Source organism: Zymoseptoria tritici, chromosome 4, assembly GCF_000219625.1.
Source record: "Zymoseptoria tritici IPO323 chromosome 4, whole genome shotgun sequence".
Lineage (NCBI taxonomy): Eukaryota > Fungi > Ascomycota > Dothideomycetes > Mycosphaerellales > Mycosphaerellaceae > Zymoseptoria > Zymoseptoria tritici.
The window spans coordinates 462337-481670 of NC_018215.1; the positions used below are offsets into that span (position 1 = coordinate 462337).

At 53.8% G+C, this 19334-nt stretch overlaps 9 protein-coding genes across 9 annotated transcripts; 6 read left to right on the plus strand and 3 right to left on the minus strand.

Annotated features, from left to right (window-relative positions):
* Positions 1–1395: 1395 nt before the first annotated feature.
* Positions 1396–4772, plus strand: MYCGRDRAFT_70713 (uncharacterized protein; the record flags this gene model as incomplete). Its single annotated transcript, XM_003852795.1, has 2 exons — positions 1396–4402; positions 4459–4772. 2 exons carry the CDS (start codon positions 1396–1398, stop codon positions 4770–4772), a joined length of 3321 nt encoding a protein of 1106 aa, XP_003852843.1.
* Positions 4773–5056: 284 nt separating this feature from the next.
* MYCGRDRAFT_104028 (40S ribosomal protein S7) lies at positions 5057–6048 on the minus strand (the record flags this gene model as incomplete). Its single annotated transcript, XM_003853515.1, has 3 exons — positions 5057–5541; positions 5599–5681; positions 5870–6048. The coding sequence occupies 3 exons, from the start codon at positions 6029–6031 to the stop codon at positions 5181–5183; spliced, it is 606 nt and encodes a 201-aa protein (XP_003853563.1).
* Positions 6049–6817: 769 nt separating this feature from the next.
* Positions 6818–7969, plus strand: MYCGRDRAFT_92307 (uncharacterized protein; the record flags this gene model as incomplete). Its single annotated transcript, XM_003852796.1, has 3 exons — positions 6818–6881; positions 7012–7058; positions 7304–7969. 3 exons carry the CDS (start codon positions 6818–6820, stop codon positions 7967–7969), a joined length of 777 nt encoding a protein of 258 aa, XP_003852844.1.
* Positions 7970–8522: 553 nt separating this feature from the next.
* On the plus strand, positions 8523–9404 carry MYCGRDRAFT_92308 (uncharacterized protein; the record flags this gene model as incomplete). The annotated part of the gene is made up of 3 exons (XM_003852797.1): positions 8523–8675; positions 8735–8913; positions 9329–9404. 3 exons carry the CDS (start codon positions 8523–8525, stop codon positions 9402–9404), a joined length of 408 nt encoding a protein of 135 aa, XP_003852845.1.
* An 820-nt stretch (positions 9405–10224) lies between these two features.
* On the plus strand, positions 10225–12052 carry MYCGRDRAFT_108963 (uncharacterized protein; the record flags this gene model as incomplete). Its single annotated transcript, XM_003852798.1, has 3 exons — positions 10225–10321; positions 10804–11260; positions 11310–12052. Coding segments are annotated over 3 exons (1296 nt in total), but the record flags the coding sequence as incomplete, so codon positions are not given.
* On the minus strand, positions 12033–14632 carry MYCGRDRAFT_108964 (uncharacterized protein; the record flags this gene model as incomplete). The annotated part of the gene is made up of 5 exons (XM_003853514.1): positions 12033–12167; positions 12311–12343; positions 12555–14308; positions 14368–14493; positions 14548–14632. The coding sequence occupies 5 exons, from the start codon at positions 14555–14557 to the stop codon at positions 12033–12035; spliced, it is 2058 nt and encodes a 685-aa protein (XP_003853562.1).
* Positions 14633–15182: 550 nt separating this feature from the next.
* MYCGRDRAFT_70724 (uncharacterized protein) lies at positions 15183–16323 on the plus strand (the record flags this gene model as incomplete). The annotated part of the gene is made up of 1 exon (XM_003852799.1): positions 15183–16323. The coding sequence occupies one exon, from the start codon at positions 15556–15558 to the stop codon at positions 16321–16323; it is 768 nt and encodes a 255-aa protein (XP_003852847.1).
* A 270-nt stretch (positions 16324–16593) lies between these two features.
* Positions 16594–17343, minus strand: MYCGRDRAFT_57620 (uncharacterized protein; the record flags this gene model as incomplete). Its single annotated transcript, XM_003853513.1, has 1 exon — positions 16594–17343. A coding segment is annotated over one exon (750 nt), but the record flags the coding sequence as incomplete, so codon positions are not given.
* A 230-nt stretch (positions 17344–17573) lies between these two features.
* On the plus strand, positions 17574–19033 carry MYCGRDRAFT_40090 (uncharacterized protein; the record flags this gene model as incomplete). Its single annotated transcript, XM_003852800.1, has 5 exons — positions 17574–17823; positions 17875–18114; positions 18237–18457; positions 18578–18761; positions 18855–19033. The coding sequence occupies 5 exons, from the start codon at positions 17574–17576 to the stop codon at positions 19031–19033; spliced, it is 1074 nt and encodes a 357-aa protein (XP_003852848.1).
* Between the last annotated feature and the right edge of the window lie 301 nt (positions 19034–19334).

The window sequence follows — 19334 nt, forward strand, 5'->3', positions numbered from 1 at the left end:
GTTGCAGGGATGCCATGCAGCAAGCGTCACCACCTCATGGAGGACATCATGGACTGACATGTCTGATGCCGGAAGATCGCCTCGACGACTCTCAAGCTTTGCCGCCAGATCTGCTGCCTCTGGCATCTCCGTTTGTCGTGCCTCTTCAGCGTCGTCACAACTCTGTCACCCGCTGGTATCGGTCGATGGATCAAAAAGCTGCTGCAGTTAAGCCCGACCCTCGGACAAGGTCGCAGATTTTCTCCCCGCATGTGATCGCATCGTACAGCAGGGATTAGTACTTCCATGCTCCGGAGGTACACACGTATGTAAGATGGATACATCGAGCATGAGATCGTGTGTGACATGAAATCTACCTGGTAGAGAGTCATGATCCTTGGCGCATATGTACAGGTCAACATCTCTGCGACGGTGCAATCAATAGATCAGGATGATGCGTCGACACAATAGCAATCCGCCGACGTGGTCAAGGTATGCCCCGCAAAATCCGCGCCTGAACTCTGAGGTGTAGAATTAGGGTCCACTGGTCTGCCATCTCGTCGGTTGAACTACTGGAATCGCGGACGAACTGCAGGCTTGCCATTTCTTTTACCACCTACCTCCGTCTGCTCTCTCCCAACCCGACCATTGCCTCGACTCGCCCTCTTTGCATCCTCTCTCACTGCATACCATCTTCTGGCGTCCAGCGTTTGCTCCATCCATTTTGCCTGGTGTCGCCTCTGCCGTCCTCGGACCAGGTCCATCCTATCCGGTCGTTACTCATAGCCGCAATTTTGTTAGCATTTTGGAGCCAGCATCGGACCTCCTATTGTCAACTGTCGACCGTCAACCGTCAACCGTCAACTGTCAACTGCACGATCCCGCGATTCCCGACCCAATATCCGAACCTCACAGCGCCGAGCTGGAAGAGCAGACCCGTGTGGACTGAGTGGAGGTCGGCAATAGCACAGACGCGAAGGCATGCCTCCGCCGGGAATTTCGAATGATGGAGGTACGAACACATCAACGGCCACAGACAGCATTATGTTGGCACTGCCTTTCCGAGTCATTGATTCGCCCAGGCGTAGAACAGGCGTGCCACGAGACGTGAGACGTTAAAACTGACATTTCCACCGCATCAGGACCGTCTTTCGAATCTCCGCCTGCTATCGTGCAGACCTCACCTCCGCCTTCACGCGGTCAGACTCGCCCGTCCGCCATCCAAATACCTAAGAACAACGCCTCGCTATCGAAGAGCTCGTCGACAACTAGCCTGCAATTCGAACTGCCCGATAAGCTTCATCGCCTGTCCATCGACGCCGGAAATCCGGCAGATGCCTACAATGACCTGACTCGGTGCGTGACCAACATCATTTTGATTGCTTCACGTCGCCAATATGATTGCGGGGTTGTCTCATGATTGCTAATTTGCATTTCTGCTTCAGATCGCCAATACTCGCTCCAGAAAGAACAGGCCTTCAACGCATACGACAGCAGCCTAGCCGACAGCCTCCCTCTCCAAGCCTTGCAGCAGTCGCTTCTCCCACGATCACGCCCATCAGTAGCCGCAAATCCAGCTTCGCGCTTGGAGGCGGCCCATCCTCGCCCACTCTACCACTGTCAGAAGACCTCTCACGCTTTCCCACGGAAAGTCTCCACTCCTTCAGCTTCGCACACCAGTCCAGCGAGAACCTCCACAACCGCAGCGCCATCTTGAAGCGATCGGTCGATTTCTTGACCAACAAACTCCAATGGGCGGCCACATCACCACGAATTGCAAGTGCTCAAGCTCGTTTGGCCGGAGACGAGGAAGTGCTCAGCATGATTGAGCTTCTGCAGAAGGCGAATTTTATGGGTGTGCAGAATCCACATGCACATGGAATGGAACATGGGCCTTTGACAGGTCCGGCAAACCTGTCGAATGAGAATGTTTTCGAGCAGAATTTCCTGGCACCGGGACAAGAGAGTGAGAGTCCGACGAGTCTCGAGAGCGGATCTACATTGAAGAGCAAGGATGATGGGTTGATACTCACACATTCAACATCACCCGACGGTGGCTTGAACATACCCCAGACAGTCCAAGAGGCAGACACAGCTCCAACAGATTTGACGAGGATACCTACGGCCGACGACGAGGAGGCGACAGTCAACCCGGCGACACGGCGGCCCGCGCGAATACCTCTAAAGAGGACTTACACTGACACGGCTGGGTACTCATTGCAGCACCGCCTTAGCGAAGCCATGGCTCAGCCATACCGTTCGGACCAGCCTGTCCCTACTCCAGCCGCACAATTCCCACCACGAGCTAACAGCGAACGCGAGCGAGCGCCACACGGGCACAGGAACGCCCCGAATCAAGCCATCTTCACGACCGAGAACACCGCTCCTTGGACCATAACCGCAGCTAATGATCTTGCGTGTCTAGTCTTTGGTGTGACTCGAGCCGAAGTTCGCAAGCTAGGGATCATGGAAGTGATTCAGGAGGATCGACGGAAGTGGTTGGAGGAAAGGTTGAGAAACCCCGAGAGTGGCACGGCGCCCAAGCAGCTTCGGCCGCAGCCACCACCTTCCGCTGGTAAGACCAGTCCGAGTGGCGCTCTTTCGAGCATGCGTAACGGTGTAACAGCGAAGTTGCTCTCGAAGCCACCGGCCCGAAAAACGTACCAGAGTCGCAGAAGCAAGACTGTTGATGGTACTCGAACACCTCCAAAGGAGCCTGCTCCGCATCATCCAAACCACAAGAGCAGAGGCGTCCTCCTCTGTGGTGATGTCGTACCCATCCGGAAGATGAACGGCTCGCATGGCAGTGCGTCGCTCTGGGTGAAGGAGAAGGGCAATAACTTGATCTGGGTGCTTGAGGAGATTGCAGAGGATGTCGCTATGCTGACCGTGGATGAAATTGGTCTGGTACTTCGAGGCAGTGGAGACATCGAAGCCATCTTTGGCATGGACCGCGTCCGCAATGGCATGGATGTCCAGAGGCTGGTTCCAGCATGGCCCAAATTGAAAGACACCAGCACAGGAGCCGTGGACTATCAAGCTCTCGCACGCTTACGGAGATTCACCGCGCGGACGAGCAATTCGATCTCCATTCCGGTCACGATCGATCAGCTACCGAACGAGAGCGTGTTCAGGGTTTCAAGTTTTCCCCATATCGCCGGCATCATTGTGGTCAACCCGAACACCATGCGCGTGAGCAGTTCTAACAATGTGTTCTCCGCGGCGTTGTTCGGTCATGCGGATCCCAACGGACTGGCGGTTACGGACCTCATCCCCAGCTTCGACAGCATTCTCCGAGTGATGACGGACGAGGATAAGATTGCATTGGTCGACGGGATCGTAATCCCCGAGCACAGTTTCAGACGTGCTCGTGCATTGCTGGCCCTTAGAGAAGGCTCGGCGGATGCCGCTGCCATATTCCTGCGTCCCAGTGGTGTCTCAGCCAAGCACAGGGATGGTGCAGAGATCATGATCGACATCCAGATGCGAGTGGTGAAGTCGGACCGAGATCCTATTTACAACGAGATGGTAATGGAGGAGGATGTTGAGACTCCCGCGAGAGGCAGTGAAGTGGTATATGCGTTGTGGATTACCTACAGCAGACAATTGCATGCTGTCAACCATGGCATTGGACCGGTGACTTCACTGATAAGTCGGCCCAGCACACCTCCACAGCAGCCTGGTCCCGGGCTGGCCGTTGACGAGTATGCACCCAGTCCCATGGTTTTTGCCGAGCGAAGACAAGAAGTCAGCGATGGTGACAAGCCGCACGAGCAACTGGACGGGACCAAGAATGCGCCGGCTTTGAATGCCACGGATCGAGAGCCATTTGAGCATCCCTCGCCGGACCTGATCGCAGCCGGCGTCAAGATGATCACCAAAAAACGCATCGACGATTTCAACATTCTTGAGGAGATGGGCCAGGGTGCGTACGGCCAAGTCAAGCTCGCACGCTACAAGAAGGTCTCTGCGCCGAAGATGGTCATCAAGTATGTCACAAAACGACGCATTCTCGTTGACACATGGCATCGCGATCGACGACTGGGAACGGTGCCGCTGGAGATTCACGTATTGGACTATCTCCGTCGAGACGGTCTCCAACATCCCAACATCATCGAAATGGCCGACTTCTTCGAAGACGACATCAATTACTACATCGAGATGATCCCTCATGGTCTGCCAGGCATGGATCTGTTCGACTACATTGAGCTTAGAGTGACCATGGAAGAGCACGAATGCCGCAAGATCTTTCGCCAAGTGGCCGAAGCGCTGCGTCATCTCCACATTGAGGCCAAGGTCGTGCATCGCGACATCAAAGACGAAAACATCATTCTGGACGGCGAAGGGAAAGTGAAGCTGGCGGATTTTGGCAGTGCGGCGTACATCAAATCAGGACCATTTGATGTTTTCGTTGGCACGATTGGTACGTTGTATCTACCATATCTCAGACGAATGGCACCCACTAACTCACATGTGCAGATTACGCCGCTCCTGAAGTCCTCCGCGGCTCTCCCTACCGCGGCAAAGAACAAGACGTGTGGGCGCTCGGCATCCTGCTCTACACAATCGTTTACAAGGAGAATCCGTTCTACAGCATCGACGAGATCATGGACCACGATCTCCGCTTGCCGTACATTTTGAGCGAAGACTGCATCGACCTCATCCGCAAGATGCTGGACCGCGATGTCGAGCGGAGGATTGGAATTCAGGCTGTGGTGGAGCATCCCTGGTGTACGCATGTCGACGAAGAGGATGACGCGAAGATTGAGCTGCCGGCGAGGAATATGGCTTGATGGTTTCGGGGATTGTAATGATGGATGATAGACCCGATAGAAGTACCGTGGTTGGCTACGATGACGGCTGGCATTCGCTGATGAGGGGATGGGTACAGGAAATCTGCTTTCACGGCCAACTCTATAAATGACGAGATACCCAATACATTGAGCGGTCGCGCATTGGATGTGTTTGCTTTGACTCGGCATTTCATTTGTTCCCACGTTGATCATCACAAAACTCAGCAGCTCCCGGCGTGCCTGCGCATGATTGACGCGGAGGAAGTACGGTCCCATGGTGGTGTCTGAACTTTTGATTCTGAAAGCTGCCGGCTTCTTCTCGAGGCCGTTTAACGCTCAAGTAGCTACCTGCTCCATGCCCAGTGCGCCATCAGAAATGTCTCGAATCCACATCGTAATTCGTTCCTTCTACTCGGAGTGCGACTGGGGGAACTCGAAGTTCACACCCTTACCGGTCAGGCGCTTGTAGACCTCAGAGTACGAGTCGAGGCGGTAGTCAACACCACCACGCTCCTTCTCGTCAAGCAAGACCTTGAGTACCTTGGTGCCGTCCTCCTTGGTGCGCATGCGCTTGCCAACAATTTCCACTGGGTAGACGAGATCGGCGAGGATGGCGTCGTGGACAGCAGTGAGCGTGCGGCTGCGTGGACGCTTCTGTGTCTGCGAGGTGCGGCTGCGGTTGCTGCGCTTGGGGCGGGGCAGGATGCGGCGAGAGGCGACGATGATGACGTGGCGGTCGGAGAACTTCTTCTCGAGCTCACGAGTGAGGCTGGGATGTGTTAGTCGTGAACGAGCCATTGGATGCTGTGTTGTGGTGTGTGCTTACCGCTGCTGGCTGCGGTGCCATCCCTGAAGGAGAGGAACCGGGACGAAGATGACAATGGCCTTGCGTCCATGACCGACCTCAATCTGTAAGAATCCTGGTGTCAGCGAAAAGCTGCCCAGTGCCCACCGCCTCTTCGATTGTGTGTCTATGTCCATGGTTGTAGCTGATGCTATTCTTTCTCTCCTTCTTTTGCAGGACATGCTTTGCAGCGCAATGCGGTCCTCAATGTGGGTGTGGTGCGCGAATCATCCTAGTCACGGCATTATCTTACCTCGCGGGCGGACACAAACTGCAGCGGCCTCAGGGCGGAGCGCATGTCTGGGATGTTGGTCTCGAGCTCGTACAGCGCGGTGGCGATGTTGGTCTCGATCTCATTGGGCTTGGCCCGCGATGGGCTGTTGGGCGCGATCTTGTTCAAGGCCTGGGTGGACATTTTGGGCAATGTTGTGGAAGATGTTCAAGTCGTCGTGAAGTCCGAAGATCGTGAACTTCTAACATAAATTGAGTGGTGGGCTTGGCATGGTGATCTCGTATAGCTTAAGATTATACGAGGGCTTCTTCCGCCGAGATGTTCGCTCCGCACGTCGCTTTCACTCTCACACAAACAACATCACTTCTCGATTGCTTCCGTACGCTGCCATACACGCCGTCGCTCCATCATTTCCCATGTCGCGCCTCTTTTATCTACGGACATCCGACGATCGTCGCCCTGCAGGCCTCGCATGAAGGACTGGTAACAACGGTGAAGCTAGTACAATGTTAGGGCGCTCCTGTGATGATGTTGTTACTGGGAACCACATACCAGTCGCCATTGTTCAAGGAGTCGCAGGATTTGACGCATTTTTGGAGTAGTGACTGGCAGACCGCGGTGTTGCAAGTCTCCGCCGTCACAGCTCGAGCTGTGGAAGGCCATGCATCTCCATTCGATTCGGGGAGCTCCACAATGAGGTCTGGCCCGTTCACGTGGACTGGCGAACTCAAGGCCGTGGCCAACAGAAGCATGATGGAGAGGCTGCCTTGCATGTCGTCGGTGGCCGTATTTGTTCTGTCAGTTCTTCTGAGAGACGATTTCTGGTGCTGGTAGTTGAACAGCAGGTTGATTAAATGTTTACCGGCCTGCTTCGAATCTCCCCACCAGGAAGGCGCTCGACATTATATGTCTTCCGCAACAACATGAACTAGTCACTTCTGTCCGCGACTTACCGGAACTCACTGGACCATGTGGCAATCATGCGCCTGTGTTGAAGCTTGGATCAAATGTTTGCTGAGTAGCAGGTGGCCCAGTGTGTTCTGGTCGCTGGATGCCTTTGTGATGTGCTGCGTGGTCAAGGCCGTGGACTGGTTTCATTCGACATGGAAGGAGCGCGGTGCTGCGAAGAGCGATTCACAGCTTCCATGTGACATGATTTATAGGCCTCTGCCATGGCATCGAGACCAACGTTAAGACAACCTTCTGCTTGGTACGTTCTTGGCTGATGCATCATTTTTGGTCCATGTCGCACGATTGAAACGACAAGAGGTCGAGCTTTTCTTGAATGTTGTACCGGCCGCCACGAACTACTCTGCAGTGTAACAGCAAGGCCGGGACAGCACAGTTCCAAGGCACCTTTGACCGTCACCGCCCGCACAGAATGCACCATGCGATGAAGCAAACAAGTCTTCCTTTTTCTTCGATACCGAGGATTCACGCTACAAATTTGCACAGTGTCACATCGCTCGCCTCTCTCTCTCTCTCACGCGGCTGCTGGCCTGGACGGACAAGACGTCAGCTCCAGACTTGGACCGGTGTCCAGTCTTATGTTGCTCTATGAAAGCTGCTAGCCACAAGGCTTCCGAGGCTGTCGCAGAACCGGATCCTCGCCGCCTGGTGACCACAAGCTATATCTCGCGCCACGACCGAGTTCCTGCAAGCCGCGAGCGTCAGGCGTTTGGGCCATCGACGGTCGTTCTCCTGTACCACGGATGGCACCTGAAACCGAGGCTTTCGGTCGACCAGCGTCAGGTCGCTGCTGGAGCAATCATGGAAGCTCCTCGGAACTCCGGACCTCAATCGCCGCATTCGATGGGATCTTCGAATTATGCGAGCGTTCTTGAGGCTTTCAGCGCGCTGCGAAGCTGGTGGGACGCGCTCGAGACTGCCTCAGCTCGTCGCATCCTGCAGGTGACAGAAGTAGGCGCCGTGGCCAACAAGGCTGCCCACCCTTCGTATGTTCGACAAGCACTGAGTTTGCATCGATTACTCAAGCTCGGGCCATTCTCGAAGAAGATTCCAATTTCGAGTATCGTCCGACTCGCTGCTACAAGAGGCTCTCCGCTTGAATACAGTTTCTATTCGACAGTGGCCATGCTCCCTCCAAACACGTCGCACTGAGCTCCAGGCTGCCTTGCGCAAAGATCTTTTGCTCAAACCTGGCTGCCGAAGGTTGTCATAAATTGGAGGCCTGTTGCGAGCAAAGGCGCAGCTTGCTATCTTGGGTCTCGTCGATGCTGCCAGATTCAAACGCCGTCTCCAAGCTGTACTGCACATACAAGCGCACAGCGATATCTGACTTTCGTTCTCTGATGCCGCGATAGGATATGGGTGTCTCTTAGACGCCCTGATGCTCACGTCTAAATCCATATGGGAGTCGCAGCAGCTTTTACTGGATCAAGAAACTCTCATCTCTGCATTCATCGAACCCCCTGGCTGACGTGAAAAGCTCAGGATATACACAAATTCACCTGGCTTATAATTCTGCCAGCCACGACTGCAATTCACTTGCATATTCACGTGCAAAGGGCTAATTACATGAGCCCTGAGCGCAAACATCTCCTTTTGCCCACTCCGCCATCCTCGAACACTCTCTCCTGGCCAATTCATCAACTCAGTGCTCCTCCATACCATCCGCTCAACCAGGGTGTCTTCCAGCAAGCGCGCAGTGAATATGGCGTCTCCTTACCAGCAGACCAATGCGACCATAGAGAAAGAGCTCGCCGCAAAACCAACACTCAAGACTGCGCAGAAGAAGCCAAAGGTCCCTCGCATCGACTCGAAGGACCTTGACGAGTTGTCCAAATCCTGGTACCCAGTCCAGCCTGTAAGTGGTTCAATAACCCATGCGCTGCATTCGACCATAACTGAACGACTTTGCAACAGCCAACTCGCCACATTGTCAATGATAAGAAGCCACTCTTCGGAAACAAGAGCGACGAGGCGAAGACAAAGAGGATTGTGGGGTCCAAGGACACCAAGATCTCGGAGGACTGGGAGCTGGTCGAGCACGAAGATGCCGACGATCACGCTGAGTTGGTGTCCGCGTCTGGCAAGGTCACGAAGTACGTTCAGAGCGGCATCCAGTGAGGCAGCTGAACACCGAGGGATGGTGGAAAGGTCCTGGCTGCACGCATAGAGTAGCCCTGTACTAGACGGGCGGATCAGAAGAGATGCTGTTAAGTGGAATGTGACGACATGGTCACGATTGCAGCATTGTAGACACAAGTAATAAGAAGCCGAAGAAGGTTCTCTATCCAATCAATAAGTCATTTTAGTCTTTGCATCGCCGAAGCAGCGGATCCGTTCATAACAGGCCATCGAGCATGGTTTGCACGTCCGGTGGCATTCGTGGCCCCCAAATCTAATCCCTGCAGCCCCCACGTGTATCGCAACACCTCGTTTCGGACAGACTTCTGCCACTGACACCGTCGACGGTCGAACAGGAACTCTGCTGTTTACGCTAAAGCCATAATACAGGCGAACATGGACTCGAAAGGTCCACAGACAGCAACCACAGCCGTGGCTCGTCGTCGCTTTCAGTACCGGCGCATAGCAGGGAGCGGGCAGATCTCAAGAAAAGTACCAGAGACGTTAAAACACCAGCGAAACGACATGAGGTCTCAACGTGGCGGGAAGAGCCTTTATCGCGCGAGTCAACGTTCAGTGGCCGATACCTTGACCTCAGCCGATTGAAAATGCCTCTACCTCTGATGTCGTAGTCAGCACGACATCGCGATCACCGACACGAATTGTCATCCAGCGCCATGGCACCAGACAAGCCGAGTCGAGCTTCGGTGCCCTATCCAGATTCCGACAGGGAATTCACCGGCCTTCGCTAGTGCTACCTCCTAGTGGTAAGGCAGGGCGATTGCACTAGTGTGCCAACACTTCGACGCCGACGACACCCGCGGCTGCGCATGTGTTTAGAGGATACCATGGTTCACACCTTCCAGTACCCATCGCCCGGGATGCCGCCCTTCCAGGTCCATGGCCTCGACCTTTATCATGCCACATGATCGCCATCGGCTAAGGGAGCCTTCCGTCGAGGGTCAAAACAATCACCTGGATCCGACGTTGTTCGTGAATGATGATTGATGTATCGAGAGAAAGGACTCAAAGGAGGAGGACAATAAATGGCGCCGGCGAACCTTAACGTATGATGCGCATTAGGGCCGCAGCCTCTATCTCCCGATCTGGCGAATGATCGAAACAGGAAATGGCACGGTCTGAACAACGTCGTCGCTGTTCTCCTGCATGAGCATTCGAGACCATACCAGACTCGACTTGACAGATATCGTTCGCGGTCACTGCCTCGTGCATGCTTGTGAGGGCTGAACCCTGTTACGAAGGTCGAGGAGCTAGTTTCAGAATTTATGTTGCCAGAACTGTGGTTCACATTCACCCCAAGGCCGATCACGCCGATTGACCGAGCTCGAAGTTTGTCGCCCCCAACAGGCTGTACAGAGCCTCGTGAGTCGTCACAGGCTCACAGCGTCCGGCCCAGGAATAGGATGCTCGACATGCCGACGAGAGGCTCACCTGTGGACTGCAGCTTTGGCATGGACTGAAAGTACTATCTGGTACTATCTCGTTCTTGTGGCGGCGATCTAGCTGCTCTGGTCTAATCGGTAGGATTCCCAATTCGATGGACAAGAAGTCAATTGTCCACTTGAACTTAAAACATCCGTAAGTCCGTTTTCTTCGTCTTGGAGGCCCACTCTCAATCAAAGGTCGTTGACTTTCGTTCGAGTGGAGACCGTTGATGGCCACAAACCATACTAGCTTACAGTGTTAGGGTGTTCAAAGAAAGCTCAGCCATTGATGTCGGTCGTATCATCGCGCTTCTGCTGTCATTATTACTTTCCTTCTCTCCCACAGACCCCGGCTGTTTTTTCTCGTTCCCCCGACAGGTAATCTTGACATTTGTTGACAGAATCAGACGTACTCTACAGCTTCGGAAGAGCGACCTCTCGTATCGATGGACTACAATCATGGCACAACGGCCACAACAACGGCCGCCAACTCCACAAGAGCGGGAACTCCAGAAAACGACCTCATCGAGCCGGTACAACGCCAAAACCCTTTCTCGACTCCATATGGCTCGATGCCAGGATCGACAATAGGATCGACAACCGGTATCGATGCACAGCCGAACAGATTCTTCCACTCAAGACGAATCAAGAAGGAAGAAGTCGAGAAGCCGTGGCTGGAGAAGAAAGATCCCCGGCAAAAATGGACAACCATAATTCCGCTCATCGGAATCTTCATCGGTCTAGCTCTGACTGGATTTGTGATTTACGACGGCATATCGTCTCATCATAACTACACGTATTGCCCTGTGTTCTTGGACGACTTTTCGAATGGACTCGGTGACGGATGGACGAAGGAGGTTGAGTCTGGAGGTTTCGGGTAAGAAGAGCACCAACGTGGTCCTGACTCGGATGCTAATGAAGTGCAGTAACGGACAATTCGAGGTCACAACAAACACCGACGAGAATGTCTTCGTCAAGGACGGCATGCTCCACATCAAACCGACCCTCCAAGATCCGAAACTGATCGAAACTGACAATGTCATCAACCTGCTTTCAGACGGCATTTGCTCTTCGGACATCTGGTCCAACTGCGTCGCTGTGACCAACACCACCAATGGCACTATTGTCAACCCTGTCAAATCAGGCCGCATCTCCACACGCGCCAGCCACGCCATCAAATACGGTCGTATTGAAGTCGAAGCCCAGCTCCCCGAGGGCGACTGGCTCTGGCCCGCAATTTGGATGTTGCCGGTCAACAACACCTACGGCGACTGGCCGGCTTCGGGAGAAATCGACATCATGGAGTCTCGCGGCAACAACTACACCTACCCGACCGGCGGTAACAACGTCGTCTCTTCTACTCTGCACTGGGGGCCCGACCCGGACAACGATGGATACTGGCGGAACCTCGCCAAGCAGAAGGCTTTGCACAAGACGTATACCACTGGCTTCCAGACCTTTGGAGTGGAGTGGAGCGACAAGTACATTTTCACGTACATCGACTCGAGGCTATTGCAGGTCATGTACACGAACTTTAAGAAGCCTTTCTGGCAAAAGGGCAACTTTCCTTCTTCGGACGCGAATGGCACGAGGATCGTCGATCCATGGAGCCAGACTGGCCGGCCCAGCACGCCGTTTGATCAGGACTTCTATCTGATCTTGAACGTTGCGGTTGGTGGCACAAATGGCTGGTTCGACGATGGTGTCAAGCAGAAGCCATGGGTGGACTCTTCGGATACGGCGCCCCACGATTTCTGGAATGCCCGCGATTCCTGGTACCCTACCTGGGAGAAAAAGGGTGAAATGATTGTCAAGTCTGTGAAGATGTATCAACAGCAGGGTTTCAACGGCTGCTAGTAAGATACTCTTGACTGTACGCGACGCGTTTCTGGCGTTGGGTATTGTGGGATCATGGTGTATGGCGTACCTGGGAGGCATTGGACAAGGAAATCTGTGGTACCTGTACATATTTTATAGATCATGAGAAATGTGCAACTTTCGTTATGACGACGACAACCGAGTTCTCCTTTCGACTTTCGACTTCCACGAACGTCATCTGGTTCTCTGGCATCGTGCCCGTGATGTACAAGCTACAGACAGAATGTCCCTTCTCGGTCGTCATTGTTCGAGCCTGGATGGATACTCAAGGTGGACTCTCCTCACAACCGCACCTTGCCTCCCACGACCGAGTCCCAATCCCGTTCCAGGAACGGCTTGTAGGTACTCTCGCCAGGCGCCTTCCATAGTACGATATCCTCCTTTCCGGCATCGCCCTCTGCGATCTTCTTCAGATCTACACCTTCCTTTCGCAACGGTACCTTGTTCTGCTTGTTGTTGTGCATCGGCGTTGGTGATTGAATGACCCGCAAGAAGACGGGTACCGCATAATGTGGCAGGCGTTGTCTTGCATGTTGGAGCAGACCCGCGTAGTCGAAGTTCTTCCTCTCCTCTGGGCGAATATACACTGCCGCGCACCCAGCTCGTCCGTCGTAACCAGGAAGTTCAACGCCATAAACATTCGCCTCGACGAGACCTGGGAAATCGCCAAGGACCTCGGCCACTTGTGCAGTGCTGACGTTCTCGCTCTTCCATCGGAAGGTGTCGCCAAGTCGGTCCATAAAATACCATCTCCCGTCTTTGTCACGTCGTAGAGCATCGCCCGTACGGTAGTAGAGGTCGCCTTTTTTAAAGACGTCCCGCTCGAAGCGTTTTGCGGTCGCCTCAGGGTTGTCCCAGTAGCCGGTGAAGTCTCGCTCGCTTTGACATGCCACAAGAATCTCGCCTCCCTCCTCATAGGGCTTTCGTTTCGCGAAGCCAGTCTTGGGATCCCGCCAGATAGAGTCGCCGTTCTCGTGGTCGATCTCAACGGGAATGTAGATGTTATGATATCGACGACGCAACAACGCTCCGTGATGTCCAACGTGAGCGGCATGGAATGGTCCTCGGCAGACGTTGAGCAAGCCGAACATGCCCTCGGTAGAGTTGAAGAACTCATTGACGCACGGAATGTTGAATCGTTCCTGAAATTTGAGCCATACGTCCGGTCTCATGCCATTGCCGAACATGGCTTTGAGCTTGTGGTCTTTGTCGAGAGGAGACGGAGGAGCCGCAAGAAGATAGCGTGCGGTCTCTCCCACGTACACGAAGCTGTTGGCTTCCGAGTCGTGAATATCATGCCAGAACCTCGAGACACTGAATTTACGTCCGATCGCGAGGCGAACGCCAGAGACCATGCATCCAACTGCAATTGTGCATCCTGTGCCATGGTACAAGGGCATGCAATCGTACCATGTGCCGCCAGGTCCAACTCCAGTCGTACGCTGACGTGATTTACCCAGTCCATATGAGCGCTGCGTTGGGAACGCACATGCCTTTGGAAAGCCGGTTGTACCACTGGTATAGAAGAGGAAGATGGGGAACTCGCCGGTCACACCGTCTCGGAAGACGTTCTCGGGACGCTTAGGTTCCTTGCCCAGTATCTCAGCCTTGGTAGCTGCATCCAGAATAATGATCCGCATTCCCAGCTCCTCAATCTTGCTTTGTACAGCTCGTATCCGTTCCTGACAGTCCGAATCTTCGTCCACGATGAGCACCCTACTCTTCCCAACCTTGAGACAATGGATCAAGCCATCGCCTCCAAGGTTGTAGTTGATCAGTGCCGGAGCGGCACCGATAGCCCAGCTGCCCATCATGTTGAACATGAATTCCGGCGAGTTCTGCAGATATGTTCCGACCAGCTCTCCGGACTGCACACCATTGTCCAGCAGGAATTGACTCCATCGGAGACAATTGTTGTATGTCTGTATCCATGTATATTCGGTCGGAGGGTCGTGGATATCGTTGCGGAACCACAGACAAGGCTCGTCTTTTCGGAGTAATGCTTGCTCCTCGAATGCGTACCATATCGAGCGCTTGTTCTTCTGAGCTGTACCGAGACCAAGTCAGTCGTACAGCCGGACCCGTCGATGGATTCCATCTACTCACCCAATTCCTGTGCAAGCTTCATAACTCGTCTCTCATCTCGAATGCTGCCCAAGTCTTTCGAGATGTGGTACTTCGCGTCAAGGTATGCTGCCGCCGCAGTCGCGCCTGCTATGGCAGCTCCAGTTGCTATTGCTGGTCAGCATATTTGCGGACAACGCTGCTAATCTTTGTGATACTTACCAAAGGCCATGGCGGCTGCTCGCTCGATGGTAGGTTATCTGAGATGGAGTGTGGTGGTCAAACCCCTAGGTGAGCGATGTGGAAGAGGACGAAACACTCCTACCATGTAAAGAATGTCTACAGACCGCTCCGATGCAAGCAATCCCATATATGCACGCTGCCCGGTGTCACCAGCGGCAGATAGTTCTACAAGGGTGGAGGTCCCAAAGTCGTGCCGACGCATGACCTCGGGGGATTTGGCACTCGAGTGCGGGACTCGGTTTGGTCGGCAGATGGTCGAGTGCGGGATTTTGACTGGGGTAATTCAGCCCGAACTAGATACCTGGTAGTTCTAAGCCGGCATCATTGCAGAGAGTTGGCAGGGTTCGCAATTGAACCCTCCGCCTTAATAATCCAACAACATCCTCGCGACATGCCACCGGGATCGCAAAGTCAACGAGTGAGAAAGCTTGACTTCGAGAAAAAAGCCACGAATGATGCATTAAATCGGCCTTGTTCGTGCTTAGTACATACAATGCCAGAGCAAAATATACACGACAGGTCACCCGGTGCGCAGTCCAGAGCATTACGCGAGCGCGAGCTACTACAGTTGATCGAGACGGCTTCGACTCTTCGAAACGGGCCCAAAGTCCAAATGTGAAAGAGCATTCCGTTGGATCTTTGGCAGTTCTTTCTTGGTGGGTGCGGCATACGTCGTGATTAGAAATTGACGATGTCGAAGCCGATGGCGTCTCTCTACCACAAACCTCTCTTCGCCAGGCTGGAGTCCTCTCCACTCAGCCGTAGATACTGTCGTGCGACTCTGTTACCCGATCCTTCGCGTGTTACCAATGCTTGATAATCGGCCAGTCTTCAGCTGGACGTAATCTCCAGCTGGGGCTGTACTTGTACGATGGCTTCCCTTCCCTCGTGCGGACAAGATCAAAAGCCCTAGAAGTAGATATTAGACGCGCGCGGCCATCAGAGGAAGACGAAGCAACACTCAAGCGCAAAGTCGAGCATTACGCCATGTCGTCGAAACCAGGCGTTGTGATCGTACACGGAGCATGGCATTCCCCATCACATTGGGATAATGTCACATCGAAGCTCCAGGCAGAGGGATACACCGTGGAGGTTCCAGCTTTACCGTCCGTTGCCAAGGTCGCCGCTGAGGATGTCTTCGCGAAAGACGTCGCTGCGGTCAAACAAGCAATCCAAAAGATCACCAAGACTGGACGGAACGCCGTACTCGTTATGCACAGCTACGGCGGTGTCTGCGGTAGCGAAGCCGTCGCTGAAGTCCTCGAGGATCGCAAAGCGAGCATGGACCCAACTCAAGGACGAATCGTGCATCTGCTGTATGTTGCGGCGATCATAGTGGAGAAGGGAATGAGCGTCCAAGGAGCAGAACTCAGCCCGCACGAATGGGAGGTCAAAGAAAATGTGATCCACCATCTCAACCCTCAATACAGGTTTTACAACACCACCTCGCAGCAGGTTGCACAAATTTCCATCAGCCTGATGGGCCACCAAGCTCTCGAATCCTTTTCGACGCCAACGCAGTATCGCGGGTGGGCGGACTATGATTTGCCGCTCACGTACATCGCTTGTCTCCAGGATCATGCTCTCTGGTTTGACATCGAAGTTGCGAAATTCTTCCAGCGGATCGACGAGGCCAGAGTGAAGGATTTCACCAAAGTGGAAATCGACTGTGATCATTCGCCTTGGGTCAATAGCGGTCAGAAGGAGTTCTTCGAGGCGGTGGATGGCGTGTTGGAGAAGGCCAGCAAAGTTTAAATGTTCAAGCGCAGGTAGCGGCCAGATTGTCATCCAGCATTCTTGGGATCTCCTCACGGCATCTCAGTCTCCGTCATCATCGACCTCTTCCATCTGCACTTGTCGCCTAGGATTTTGATCGCCCTCAGTAGACTCAATGCCATTCATCTCAAATTCCAGCTTCTTCATTTCTGCATCCATGTCCAAATCTCCATCTCCGTCCGCGCCTGTCCCAGCGATGACTTGCTGAATGCCTTCTTCTTTCTCAGCTTCTTCCGCTGCCTTCTCCGCCGCGTAGTATCCTGCCTTCTCCAGCTTCTCGATTTCTTCCGGCTCGAGTAACCGGCCCTCGCCTTTCACGCGCTTCTTCTTCTGAGCCACGGCGGACGGCACGAATCGCGTTGCTTCCTTTTTGAGGTCTCTCAATTGAGGTGCACTAGTGTACACGAGCTGTGCAGGAGGGAGACTCGCCACAGCTGGCTTTGTAGGCAAGGCATGAGGTAGTCGCTGTCCATCTGGTCCGACTTGTGGATCTGTGAACGGTTCGCGTCTGCGATCCTGCCGAGGAAGTGGTGGGGGCGTGTCACGCGGCATGGGAATATCGCGAACTTCGGGATCTGTGTCGCTGTCCGGCTCTCGATGCTCTTCTTCACGCCGCCTCTTGCCCAGATGTTGCCTCCGCTCTCGCTGCTCGTCTCGTGCATCGCCTCTGTCCTGTCTGTCGTGTCTTCCACCTGCTCCGTCTCGCCGCTCGTGGCTCGGAAATTTAGGCGCCGCATCTCCTAGTGCTTCTCTGGCTCGTCGAATGCCTTTGACATCGCGTTCCAGCTGTGCGAGTGTCTCCTTATCTTTCGGTCTTAGGGCCCCGCGTCCTTCGAGTTCTTTCAGCTCGTCGATCTGGCGCTGTAGGCGATCCGGGTTGCGCTTCGCCAATTTCTCATTGCGCTGATTTTGGATATTCTTCTTGTTCTTGTTGATCTCCTTTTGCTTGTCGGCCTTGCGCTGGGCTTGCGCCGGGTTGACTGAGCGTTCCTTCGGCATGTCGCTGGTCGATGTGGGTGATGTTCAGCGAAGGCAGAGTCGGGGAAGGTTTGAAGCTTTGAAGCTTTCAAGGATTATTTGGGATGCATTCGGTTGCACTTTCATATGCCCACGGCTTGACGCGATGACGAACTTGGACGACGCGCCCAGACTCCTCGAACTTCGCAACGTTCTCGCAATGGACCTTCAATCATTTTCTCGACATACCATCGTCGGTCTCCGAGATCGCGATGCCTCGTCGACAAGATGTCATTGCTCGTTCAGTGACCCGCGCGATAGTTCACAATGATGGCCCTCGCACCTCTTCTACGTCCGACCGATTCACGGCGTTCTTCAAGCTGTACGAGATGGACTTTGAGTGCATTCGAGCCGATCTTTTCAAGGAGCTGAGGAACGACGTGTGGCAACTCGAAGAGAAGGACTATACTGCGAGCTTTGGCGAGGAGGGGAAAGATGGCAACTCGAAGTTGCAGGCAATGGGTACGAACACCTCCGGATATGATCAGATGCATGGCATCCTGACTTGAATAGAGGACATGGGGTTCAGCGGTTCTACGTTCTTCACAACCGAAGATACGGCGTACATTGTCAAATCGGTTCCAAGACACTTCGAGCACTCTTTTTTCAAGAATGATTTCCTCATTCCGTACGTCCAACACGTTCATAACAATTCTGGCTCTCTGCTCATCCGAACCACGGAGTTTCTGGCCAATAAACACTTCACCATTGGGCAAATCCTTCAGCTCGCCCCGACCCACCACATTGCTATGGGTAAGACCGAAGGGTGGAAGCCTGCAGCCCAGCCTGAGCATGTCCTTTAGGCATTGCTTGCAGGTTCCGTCTACATCTGAAATACAGACAGTCGCTAATCTCACGAGCCTTCGTTTCTTTAGAGAACCTACTGTACCAGCAAGGCAAGAACCATTGGGAGACGTACGACCTGAAGCCAATGTCATACTTTTACCCCGAGCGTGATATCGCCGGCGGTGCTCTAACTTCCGAAGAGACCAAGAGCAAGCTGGCAGACAAATTCAAGGACAAGCTGTTGCTTACGTTGGATCAAGCGGAAGCGTTGAAGTATCAGCTAGAGAAGGACACTAGCTTGCTAGCAACCGTGAGTGCTTCAAATGGTGCGAGACCTACGGCGCTCTCCCCGTCGGCGTGCGGTCTCGAATCTGCATTGAAGTCATTTTGTGCGAGCTTTCTAGCTGACCATGCCATTTTTTCTCCTCAGTGCAATGCAGTAGACTACTCGCTGTTCCTTGTTCGCATTCCGATCACCGAGGCCCCGAATCCATTCGACGATCCACAGCTGAACGCTACGCCTCTGCTCCCGCCTGATCCGCCATCTTTCAGAACCGGAATGCCTTCTACAGACGGTAGATGGGTCTACCGAGCAGCTGTCCTGGACTTTTTCTGTACGTATTTCCTGCTCGCGAGACAGAGATGTGTCTCGAAGCTTCTTCATCGAGAAAATGGACCTGAGCTGACTTGTGATTCGTCATTGTCAGGGGCAAAGCACAAGGCTCATGCTAAAGCTATGTCTCTGCTGATCAATGCTTACAACATCTTCGACCGGAAGGGTCCAATGAGTGTGACGACAAACAGCCCAGAATACCGCCAGCGATTCTTGAATATGATATACGACATGATCGAGGTTCGGGATGACACAACGGAGCAGAACGGGTGACAGGCTATATGGCGGCGCCGTAAGCTCCTGAGTCCTGACCTATTTTTCTGACACAGTTCTTTGCGGCCTCAACACACATGTTGACGGCCCTGTTGGCGTTTCGGGCGAATGACCTAGCACCGGTAACCTTCGCAAGAAGACCGGCCGGTTGCATCGAGCCATTTGCCAGGCAGATTCCGACCGCATGTCAATGCCCGTCGGTCCAACTCACAGCACGCTGTGTGGAACCGGGCCCTACTTCCGTTCCTGGGCCTGCTCAATGCCCGGTCTTCTCAGGCGGGCTGGCTAGAAGAACAGTATG